Here is a 12,137-nt window from a genome sequence, read left to right on the forward strand (position 1 = left end):
TGAACATTAACAGAAACACTCACTCGATCCACTCCAGACTCGGGAGGGTCAGTATGAGGCGGCGGAGAGCGGGGAGAGATCCGTCTGTCAGAGAGTTTGATCCCAGGTACAGCCTCGTCAGTGATCGATTTGTACTGAGAGCGGAGACGAGATCCTCGGCACCAGAATCTGTGAGACCGACATTGACCAGCCTGGAGATGAGAGAGAGTGAGGGTGAAGGACACAGAGAGACAGGAGACGGTACAAATCCCCAGTGTTTATCAGTAACACTATTACTGATCACATTAATGTTCAGTGTCAGACACCCAGTGACTGTAAACACAATCTCCCACAGTCTGGTACTTACACCAGTTTCTGTATTTTACACTCCGGGTTCCCCAGAGCCGCAGACACCAGTTTCACTCCTGAATCTCCCAGTTCATTACCACTCAGGTCCAGATCCGTCAGTGATGGTTTTGTACTGAGAGCGGAGGCGAAATCCTCGGCACCAGAATCTGTGAGACCGACATTGTACAGCCTGGAGATGAGAGAGAGTGAGGGTGAAGGACACAGAGAGACAGGAGACGGTACAAATCCCCAGTGTTTATCAGTAACACAATTACTGATCACATTAATGTTCAGTGTCAGACACCCAGTGACTGTAAACACAATCTCCCACAGTCTGGTACTTACCGCAGTTTCTGTATTTTACACTCCGGGTTCCTCAGAGCCGCAGACACCAGTTTCACTCCTGAATCTCCCAGTTTATTACAACCCAGGTCCAGCTCCGTCAGTGATGGTTTTGTACTGAGAACGGAGACGAGATCCTCGGCCCCAGAATCTGTGAGACCGACATCTAACAGCCTGGAGATGAGAGAGAGTGAGGGTGAAGGACACAGAGAGACAGGAGACGGTACAAATCCCCAGTGTTTATCAGTAACACTATTACTGATCACATTAATGTTCAGTGTCAGACACCCAGTGACTGTAAACACAATCTGCCACAGTCCGGTACTTACCGCAGTTTCTGTATTTTACACTCCGGGTTCCTCAGAGCCACAGACACCAGTTTCACTCCTGAATCTCCCAGGTCATTCTTCCCGAGTCTAAACACAAATAGACAAATTGATGAACAAAGTGATACAAACCGTGGGTCTGAAGGTAATTCTCTCAAGCGGATATTTCAGGAAACATTAAACCCTTCCGTAAATCACTGATCGGAGTTCCCATCACTGTCAATGTCCCTCACTGCCCAGCTCCAGGGTATTCACCCAATGTCAGTCATTTAGTCTGTTGCTGTGACCCTGTGAACTCCACATTTTCTGTCTCGTTCTCCGTTGCCTAGAAAAGTGTTACTGACCACAGAGTGTCAGAAGGGGCAGGGATGGGGGTGATATAGCCCCACAGTGAGGAAGCTTTGTGAATCGGGAAATGTCGATGGGAAATGGAGGAAGAGACCCCACCTGAGGGAACGGATGGAAAGACACAAGAGGAAAGGGATGGGGAAACGAGATCCCACAGGAGGAAGTGGGATGGGGAAAAGAGATACCACAGTTATGGGGGGATGGGGAAGGAGAGATCCCACCAGGGGACGGGGAAGAGAGATCCCACAGGAGAAAGGGGGATGGGGATGAGAGATCCCACAGGAGGAAGAGGATGGGAAAGAGATATCCCAGAGGAGGAAGTGGATGGGGAAGACAGTAGGAAGCTGAATCAGGAAAAGAGATCCCACAGGAGAAAGGAGATTGGGAAAAGAGATCTACAGGAAGAAAGGGATGGGGAAGAGATATCACACAGGAGGGAGGGGATGAGGAAATGAGATCCGGCAGGAAGAAGTGGGATGGGGAAGGAGAGATCCCACAGGAGGAAGGTGGATGGGGAAGGGAGATCTCACAGGAAGAAGGGGATGGGGAAGAGGTCCCATAGGAGGAAGGAGGTGGGGAAGAGAGATCCAACAGGAGGACAGGGATGGGGAAGAGATCCCACAGGGTGAAAGAGATTGGGAAAAAAAGATCCCACAGTCGGAAACGGAATCAGCAGGAGAGATCCCACAGGAGAAGGGGAAGGCAATGAGAGATCCCCCAGGAGAAAGGGGGATGGGGAAGAAATTTCCAGCAGGAGGAAGTGGATGGGGAAGAGTGATCCCACAGTAGGAAGCAGAATCAGGAAGAGAGATCCAACAGGTGGTAGGGGGATGGGGAAGAGAGATACCACTGGAGGAAGGGGGATGGGGAAGAGAGATCCCACAGGAGGAAGGGGGGTGGGGAAGAGAGATCCCACAGGAGGAAGGGGGATGGGTAAGTGAGATCCCACAGGAGGAAGAGGGATGGGGTAGAGAGATCCCACAGGTGGAAAGGTGATGGGGAAGAGAGATCCCACAGTAGGAAGGGGGATGTGGAAGAGAGATCCCACAGGTGGAAATGGATGGGGGAAAAGAGATCCCTCCGGAGGAAAGGGGGATAGGGAAGAGAGATCCCACAGGAGGAAAGGGGGATAGGGAAGAGAGATCCCACAGGATGAAGGATGATGGGGAAGAGAGAACCCACAGGATGAGGGATGATGGGGAAGAGAGATGCCACAGGAGGAAGGGGGATGGGGAAGAGAGATCCCACAGGTGGAAAGGGGTTGGGGAAGAGAGATCCCACAGGAAGAAGGAGATGGGGAAGAGAGATCCCACAGGAGGAAGGGTGTTGGGGAAGAGAGATCCCTCAAGAGGAGGGGGATGTGGAAGAGAGATCTGACAGGCAGAAGGGGGATGGGGAAAAAGAGATCCCTCAGGAGGAAGGGGGCTGGGGAAGAGAGATCCCACATGAGGAAGGGCGATGGGGTAGAGAGATCCCACAAGAAGAGGTGGATGGGGAAGAGAGATCCCACAGGAGGAAGGGGATGGGGAAGAGAGATCCGACAGGAGGAAGGAGAATGGGGAAAAAACATCCTACAGGAGGGAGGGGGATAGGAAAAAGATCCTACGGGAGGACGGGCAATGGAACGGAGAGACCCCACAGGGGGAAGTCAGATGGGGCAGGGAGATCCCACAGAGGAAGGGGGTTGGGAAACAGAGATCCCACAGGGGGAAGGGGATGTGGAAGAGAGATCCCACAGGGGGAAGGGGATGTGGAAGAGAGATCCCACAGGAGGAAGGCGGATGGGGAAGAGATATCCCACAGGAGGTAGGACGTTGGGGAACAGTGATCTCTCTGGAGGAAGGGGATGGGGAAGAAATTTCCAGCAGGAGGAATTGGATGGGGAAGAGAGATCCCACAATAGGAAGCAGAATCAGGAAGAGAGATCCAACAGGAGGTAGGGTGATGGGAAAAGGAGATCCCTCCGGAGGAAAGGGGATAGGGAAGAGAGATCCCACAGGATGATGGGGAAGAGAGATGCCACAGGAGGAAGGGGGATGGGGAAAAAGAGATCCCTCAGGAGGAAGGGGGTTGGGGAAGAGAGATCCCACATGAGGAAGGGCGATGGGGTAGAGAGATCCCACAAGAAGAGGTGGATGGGGAAGAGAGATCCCACAGGAGGAAGGGGATGGGGAAGAGAGATCCCACAGGAGGAAGGGGATGGGGAAGAGAGATCCCACAGGAGGAAGGAGAATGGGGAAGAAACATCCTACAGGAGGGAGGGGGATAGGAAAGAGATCCTACGGGAGGAAGGGCAATGGGACGGAGAGACCCCACAGGGGGAAGTCGGATGGGGCAGGGAGATCCCACAGGAGGAAGGGGATGTGGAAGAGAGATCCCACAGGAGGAAGGCGGATGGGGAAGAGATATCCCACAGGAGGAAGGACGTTGGGGAACAGTGATCTCTCTGGAGGAAGGGGGATGGGGAAGAGAGATCCCCCAGGAGAAAGGGGATGGGGAAGAAATTTCCGGCAGGAGGAATTGGATGGGGAAGAGAGATCCCACAATAGGAAGCAGAATCAGGAAGAGAGATCCAACAGGAGGTAGGGTGATGGGAAAAAGAGATACCACAGGAGGAAGGGGGATGGGGAAGAGAGATCCCACAGGAGGTAGGGGGATGGGAAAGAGAGATCCCACAAAAGGAGCGGGATGGGGAAGAGATATCCCACAGGAGGAAGGGGATGAGGAAGAGAGATCCCATAGAAGGAGGGGGGATGGGGAACAGAGATCCCTCAGGAGGAAGGGGATGGGGAAGAGAGATCCGACAGGAGGAAGGGAATGGGAAGGTGAGATCCCACAGGAGGAAATGGATGGGGAAAAAGAGATCCCACAGGAGGAAGGGGGATGGGTAATTTCAACATACAGGTGAACTGGGAGAAAGTTTGGTGCTGGACCCCAGGATAGGGAGTTTGTAGAGTGCCTACAGGATGCATTCTTGGAACAGCTTGTACGAGAGCCGACCAGGGACAAGGCTATTCTGGATTTAGTCTTGTGTAATGAACAGGGTTTGATAAGCGATCTTGAAGTAAAGGAGCCATTAGGAGGTAGTGACCATAACATGGTATGTTTTTATCTACAGTTTGAGAAGGATAAGGGCAGCTCGGAGGTGTCAGTGTTGCAGATGAACAGGGGAAACTACGGAGCCATGAGGGATGAGCTGGCCAAAGTTGACTGGACGGATAGCCTAGCAGAAAAGACAGTGGAACAGCAACTGCAGGTATTCTTGGGAATAATGCACAAGGTGCAAAATCAGTTCATCCCCTGAGAAGGAAGGATTCAAAGGGGGGAAAGGGGCCACAGTGGTTGACAAAGGAAGTCAGAGATTGCAGAACATTAAAAAAAAGGAAGTATGACAGAGCTAAGCTGAGTGGGAGGACAGATGATTGGGAAGTTTTTAAGGAACAATAGAACTTAACTAAAAAGGCAATACGGGGAGAAAAAATGAGGTACGAACGCAAGCTAGCCAGGAATATAAAGGAAGATAGCAAAAGCTTTTTTCGGTATGTGAAGAGAAAGAATATAGTTAAGAACAATGTTGGGCCCTTGAAGAATGAATTGGGTGAAATTTATATGGGAAACAGAGAAATGGCAGAAAAATTTAATGAGTACTTTAGATCTGTTTTCTCTAAGGAAGACACAAGCAATCTCCCAGATGTATGGATGGGCCAAGGAAATAGGGTAACAGAGGAAATGAAACAGATTGACATTAGGAAGGAAACGGTGATGAGTAGACTGATGGGACTGAAGGCTGAGAAATCCCCAAGTCCAGATGGTCTGCATCCTAGGGTACTAAAGGAGGTGGCCCTGGAAATTGCGGATGCATTGGTAATCATTTTCCAATGTTCCTTAGATTCAGGATCAGTTCCTGAGGATTGGAGAATGGCTAATGTTATCCCACTTTTTAAGAAAGGAGGGAGGGAGTAAACAGAGAACTAATGACCTGTCATCCTGACATCAGTGGTGGGGAAGATGCTAGAGTCCATTATTAAGGATGAAATAGTGGCATATCTAGATAGCAGTGATAGGATTGGGCCGAGCCAGCATGGATTTACCAAGGGTAAATCATGCTTGACTGATCTGTTGGAGTTTTTCGAGGATGTAACCAGGAAGTTAGACGGGTGAGATCCAGTGGATGTAGTGTACCTCGATTTTCAGAAGGCATTTGATAAGGTCCCACATAGGAGATTGGTGGGTAAAATCAGAGCTCAGGGCATCGGGGGGAAGACATTGACATGGATAGAAAACTGGTTGGCAGATAGAAAGCAAAGGGTAGCGGTGAATGGGTGTTTCTCGGAATGGCAGGTGGTGACTAGTGGGGTGCCATAGGGCTCGGAATTGGGACCACAGCTGTTTACGATTTACATCAACGATTTAGATGAAGGCATTGAGAATAACATCAGCAAATTTGCTGATGATACTAAGCTGGGTGGCAGTGTGACATGTGATGAGGATGTTAGGAGAATTCAGGGTGAATTGGATAGGCTGGGTGAGTGGGCAGATACTTGGCAGATGACGTTTAATGTGAATAAGTGTGAGGTTATCCACTTTGGGAGTAAGCACAGGAAGGCAGATTATTATCTGAACGGTGTAGAGTTAGGTAAGGGAGAAATACAGAGAGATCTAGGAGTCCTTGTTCATCAGTCACTGAAGGTGAATGAGCAAGTGCAGCAGGCAGTGAAGAAGGCTAATGGAATGTTGGCCTTTATTACAAAGGGAATTGAGTACAAGAGCAAGGAAAACCTCTTGCATTTGTACAGATCCCTGGTGAGACCACACCAGGAGTATTGTGTACAGTTTTGGTCTCCAGGGTTATGGAAGGACATCCTAGCTGTAGAGGAAGTGCAGCCGAGATTCACGAGGTTAATTCCTGGGACATCTGGACTGTCTTACACAGAGAGGTTAGAGAGACTGGGCTTCTACACACTGGAATTAAGGAGACTAAGAAGGGATCTGATTGAAACATAGAAGATTATTAAGGGATTGGACAAGATAGAGGCAGGAAATATGTTCCAGATGCTGGGAGAGTCCAGTACCAGAGGGCATGGTTTGAGAATAAGGGGTAGGTCATTTTGGACAGAGTTAAGGAAAAATTTCTCCCAGAGAGTTGTGGGTGTCTGGAATGTACTGCCTCAGAAGGAAGTGGAGGCCAATTCTCTTGATGCTTTCAAGAAGGAGCTATATAGGTATCTTATGGATAGGGGAATCAAGGGATATGGGGACAAGGCAGGAACCGGGTATTGATAGTAGATGATCAGCCATGATCTCAAAATGGAGGTGCAGGCTCGAAGGGCCGAATGGTCTAATTCTGCACCTATTGTCTATTGTCCCACAGGAGGATGGGGGATGTGTAAGAGAGATCCCACAGGAGGACGGGGGATGGGGAGGAAATTTCCGGCAGGAGGAAGTGGATGGGGAAGAGTGATCCCACAGTAGGAAGCAGAATCAGGAAGAGAGATCCAACAGGTGGTAGGGGGATGGGAAAGAGAGATCCCACAGGAGGAAGGGAATCCAGAAGAGAATTCCCACAGAAGGAAGGGAGATGGGGAAGAGAGATCCCACAAGAGGAAGGAGAATGGGAAAGAGAGTTCCCACTGGAGGTAGGGGGATGGGAAAGAGAGATGCCACAGGAGGAAGGGGATCTGGAAGAGAATTCCCACAGAAGGAAGGGAGATGGGGAAGAGAGATCCCACAAGAGGAAGGAGAATGGGAAAGAGAGATCCCACTGGAGGTAGGGGGATGGAGGAGAGAAATCCCACAGGATGAAGGGGGCTGGGGAAGAGAGATCCCACAGGAGGAAGGGGGATGTGGAAGAGAGATCCCACAGGAGGATGGGGAATTGGGAAGAAATTTCCGGCAGGAGGTATTGGATGCGGAAGAGAGATCCCACAATAGGAAGCAGAATCAGGAAGAGAGATCCAACAGGAGGTAGGGGGATGGGAAAGAGAGATACCACAGGAGGAAGGGGATTGGGAAGAGAGATCCCACAGGAGGAAGGGAGATGGGGAAGAGAGATCCCACAAAAGGAGGGGGATGGGGAAGCGAGATCCCACAGGATGAAGGGGATGAGGAAGAGAGATCTGACAGGAGGAAGGGGATGGGGAAGAGAGATCCCACAGGAGGAAATGGATGTGGAAAAGAGATCCCACAGGAGGTAGGAGGATGGGGAATTTCAACATGCAGGTGAACTGGGAAAAACAGTTTGGTGCTGGACCTCAGGAAAGGGAGTTTGTAGAGTGCCTACGGGATGCATTCTTGGAACAGCTTGTACGAGAGCCGACCAGGGACAAGGCTATTCTGGATTTAATCTTGTGTATTGAACAGGATTTGATAAGCGATCTTGAAGTAAAGGAGCCATTAGGTGGTAGTGACCATAACATGATATGTTTTTATCTACAGTTTGAGAAGGATAAGGGCAGCTCGGAGGTGTCAGTGTTGCAGTTGAACAGGGGAAACTACGGAGCCATGAGGGAGGAGCTGGCCAAAGTTGACTGGACGGATATCCTAGCAGAAAAGACAGTGGAACAGCAATGGCAGGTATTCTTGGGAATAATGCACAAGGTGCAAAATCAGTTCATTCCCAGAGAAGGAAGGATTCAAAGGGGGGAAGGGGGCCACAGTGGTTGACAAAGGAAGTCAGAGACTGCATAGCATTAAAAAAAAGGAAGTATGACAGAGATAAGGTGAGTGGGAGGACAGATGATTGGGAAGTTTTTAAAGAACAACAGAACTTAACTTAAAAGGCAATATGGGGAGAATAAAATGAGGTACGAACGCAAGCTAGCCAGGAATATAAAGGAAGATAGCAAAAGCTTTTTACGTACGTGAAGAGGAAGAAGATAGTTAAGAACAATGTTGGGCCCTTGAAGAATGAATTAGGTGAAATTGTTATGGGAAACAGAGAAATGGCAGAGGAATTTAATGAGTACTTTAGATCTGTCTTCACTAGGGAAGACACAAGCAATCTCCCAGATGTATGGATGGGCCAAGGACATAGGGTAACAGAGAAAATGAAACAGATTGACATTAGGAAGGAAACGGTGATGAGTAGACTGATGGGACTGAAGGCTGACAAATCCCCAGGTCCAGATGGTCTGCATCCTAGGGTACTAAAGGAAGTGGCCCTGGAAATTGCAGATGCATTGGTAATCATTTTCCAATGTTCCTTAGATTCAGTATCAGTTCCTGAGGATTGGAGAATGGCTAATGTTATCCCATTTTTTAAGAAAGGAGGGAGGGAGAAAACAGAGAACTATCGACCTGTCATCCTGACATCAGTGGTGGGGAAGATGCTAGAGTCCATTATTAAGGATGAAATAGTGGCATATCTAGATAGCAGTGATAGGATTGGGCCGAGCCAGCATGGATTTACCAAGGGTAAATCATGCTTGACTGATCTGTTGGAGTTTTTCGAGGATGTAACCAGGAAGTTAGACGGGTGAGATCCAGTGGATGTAGTGTACCTCGATTTTCAGAAGGCATTTAATAGATAGATAGATAGATAGATAGATACTTTATTCATCCCCATGGGGAAATTCAACTTTTTTTCCTATGTCCCATACACTTGTTGTAGCAAAACTAATTACATACAATACTTAACTCAGTAAAAAATATCACCACATAGGAGATTGGTGGGTAAAATCAAAGCTCAAGGCATCGGGGGGAAGACTTTGACATGGATAGAAAACTGGTTGGCAGATAGAAAGCAAAGGGTAGTGGTGAATGGGTGTTTCTCGGAATGGCAGGTGGTGACTAGTGGGGTGCGACAGGGCTCGGTATTGGGACCACAACTGTTTACAATTTACATCAACGATTTAGATGAAGGCAATGAGAATAACATCAGCAAATTTGCTGATGATACTAAGTTTGGTGGCAGTGTGACATGTGATGAGGATGTTAGGAGAATTCAAGGTGACTTGGATAGGCTGGGTGAGTGGGCAGATACTTGGCAGATGACGTTTAATGTGAATAAGTGTGAGGTTATCCACTTTGGGAGTAAGAACAGGAAGGCAGATTATTATCTGAACGGTGTAGAGTTAGGTAAGGGAGAAATACAAAGAGATCTAGGACTCCTTGTTCATCAGTCACTGAAGGTGAATGAGGAAGTGCAGCAGGCAGTGAAGAAGGCTAATGGAATGTTCGCCTTTATTACAAAGGGAATTGAGTACAAGAGGAAGGAAATCCTCTTGCATTTGTACAGAGCCCTGGTAAGACCACACCTGGAGTATTGTGTACAGATTTGGTCTCCAGGGTTAAGGAAGGACATCCTGGCTGTAGAGGAAGTGCAGCGTAGATTCACGAGGTTGATTCCTGGGATGTCTGGACTGTCTGCCGCAGAGAGGTTAGAGAGACTGGGCTTGTACACACTGGAATTAAGGAGATTGAGAGGGGATCTGATTGAAACATATAAGATTATTAAGGGATTGGACAAGATAGAGGCAGGAAATATGTTCCAGATGCTGGGAGAGTCCAGTACCAGAGGGCATGGTTTGAGAATAAGGGGTAGGTCATTTAGGACAGAGTTAAGGAAAAACTTCTCCCAGAGAGTTGTGGGGTTCTGGAATGCACTGCCTCGGAAGTAGTGGAGGCCAATTCTCTGGATGCTTTCAAGAAGGAGCTAGATAGGTATCTTATGGATAGGGGAATCAAGAGATATGGGGACAATGCAGGAACCGGGTATTGATAGGAGATGATCAGCCATGATCTCAAAATGGCGGTGCAGGCTCGAAGGGCCGAATGGTCTACTTCTGCACCTATTGTCTATTGTCCATTGTCCCACAGGAGGAAGGGGGCTGGGGAAGAGAGATCCCACAGGAGGATGGGGGATGTGGAAGAGAGATCCCACAGGAGGAAGCAGAATCAGGAAGAGAGATCCAACAGGTGGTAGGGGGATGGGAAAGAGAGATACCACAGAGGAAGGGGATTCGGAAGAGAATTCCCACAGAAGGAAGGGATATGGGGAAGAGAGATCCCACAGGAGGAAGGGGGATGGGGAAGAGAGATCCCACAGGAGGAAGGGGGATGGGGAAGAGAGATCCTACAGGAGGATGGGGGATGGGGAAGAGAGATCCCACAGGAGGTAGGGGGATGGGGAAGAGAGATCCTACAGGAGGAAGGGGGATGGGGAAGAGAGATCCTACAGGAAGAAGAGGATGGGAAAGCGATATCCCACAGGAGGAAGAGGGATTGGGAAGAGAGATCCCAAGAGGAGGAAGTGGCTATAGTAGAGAGATCCCGCAGTAGGAAGGGAGATCGAAGGGGAGGAAGGAGATCGGGAAAAGAAATCTACATGGGGAAGCAGATGGGGAAGAGAGATCCCACAGGAAGAAAGGAATGGGGAAGAGATATCCCACAGGAGGAAGGAGATCGCGAAAAGAGATCCCTCAGGAGGAAGGTGAATGGGGAAGAGAGATCCCACAGGAGGAAGCTGGATGTTGATAAGTGATCCCGCAGTAGGAAATGGAATGGGGAAAAGAGATACTACAGTTATGGGGGGATTAGGAAGAGAGTTCCCACAGGTGGAAGGGGGATAGGAAAGAGTGATCCTACGGGAGGAATGGGGATGGGAAGGAGAGATCCCACAGGAGGAAGGTGGATGGGGAAGAGAAATCCCACAGAAGGAAGTGGGATGGGGAAGACAGATCCCACAGGAAGAAGTGGGCTGGGGAAGACAGATCCCACAGGAAGAAGTGGGATGGGGAACAGAGTTCCCACAGGTCGAAGGGGGATAGAAAAGAGAGATCCTACGGGAGAAAGGGAATGGGAAGGAGAGATCCCACAGGAGGAAGGCGGATGGTGAAGGGAGATCCAACAGGAGGAAGAGGGATGGGGAAGAGAGATCCTATAGGAGGAAGGGGGATGGGTAAAGGAGATCCTACACGAGGAAGGGGATGGGGAAGAGAGATCCTATAGGAGGAAGGGGGATGGGGAAGAGAGATCCCACAGGAGGAAGGGGGATGGGGAAGAGAGATCCCACAGGAGGAAGTGGGATGGGGAACAGAGTTCCCACAGGTCGAAGGGGGATGGAAAAGAGAGATCCTACAGGAGGAAGGGGGATGGGGAAGAGAGATCCCACAGGAGGAAGGGGATGGGGAAGAGAGATCCCACAGGAGGAAGGGGGATGGGGAAGAGAGATCCTATAGGAGGAAGGGGGATGGGGAAGAGAGATCCCACAGGAGGAAGGGGATGGGGAAGAGAGATCCCACAGGAGGAAGGGGATGGGGAAGAGAGATCCCACTCGAGGAAGGGGGATAGGAAAGAGTGATCCTACGGGAGGAATGGGGATGGGAAGGAGAGATCACACAGGAGGAAGGTGGATGGGGAAGAGAAATCCCACAGAAGGAAGTGGGATGGGGAAGACAGATCCCACAGGAGGAAGTGGGATGGGGAACAGAGTTCCCACAGGTCGAAGGGGGATAGAAAAGAGAGATCCTACGGGAGAAAGGGAATGGGAAGGAGAGATCCCACAGGAGCAAGGCGGATGGGGAAGGGAGATACTACAGTTATGGAAGGATGGGGAAGGTGAAATTCCACAGGTGGAAGGGGGATAGGAAAGAGAGATCCTACAGGAGGAAGGGGAATGAGAAAGAGAGTTCCCATAGGAGCAAGGCGGATGGGGAAGGGAGATCCCAAAGGAGGAAGGGGGCTTGGGAGGAGAGATCCAACAGGTCGGGGGATGGGGAAGAGAGATCCCATAGGAGGAAGGGGGCTGGGGTAGAGAGATCCCACAGGAGGAGGGAGATGGGGAAAAGAGATCAT

At 49.7% G+C, this 12,137-nt stretch overlaps 1 protein-coding gene across 1 annotated transcript in view; it reads right to left on the reverse strand.

The window, feature by feature from the left end:
* Nucleotides 1-342: 342 nt before the first annotated feature.
* Nucleotides 343-12,137, reverse strand: part of LOC140720744 (NACHT, LRR and PYD domains-containing protein 3-like) — a 93,376-nt gene continuing 81,581 nt past the window's right edge. Inside the window, exons 4-6 of the mRNA XM_073035573.1 lie at nucleotides 999-1,085; nucleotides 673-843; nucleotides 343-517 (exon numbers count right to left, since the gene is read on the reverse strand). Of these exons, the coding sequence (XP_072891674.1) occupies nucleotides 343-517; nucleotides 673-843; nucleotides 999-1,085 (433 nt within the window). The remainder of the gene's footprint in view (nucleotides 518-672; nucleotides 844-998; nucleotides 1,086-12,137) is intronic.

The sequence above is a fragment of the Hemitrygon akajei genome, unplaced genomic scaffold (genome assembly GCF_048418815.1).
Source record: "Hemitrygon akajei unplaced genomic scaffold, sHemAka1.3 Scf000046, whole genome shotgun sequence".
NCBI lineage: Eukaryota > Metazoa > Chordata > Chondrichthyes > Myliobatiformes > Dasyatidae > Hemitrygon > Hemitrygon akajei.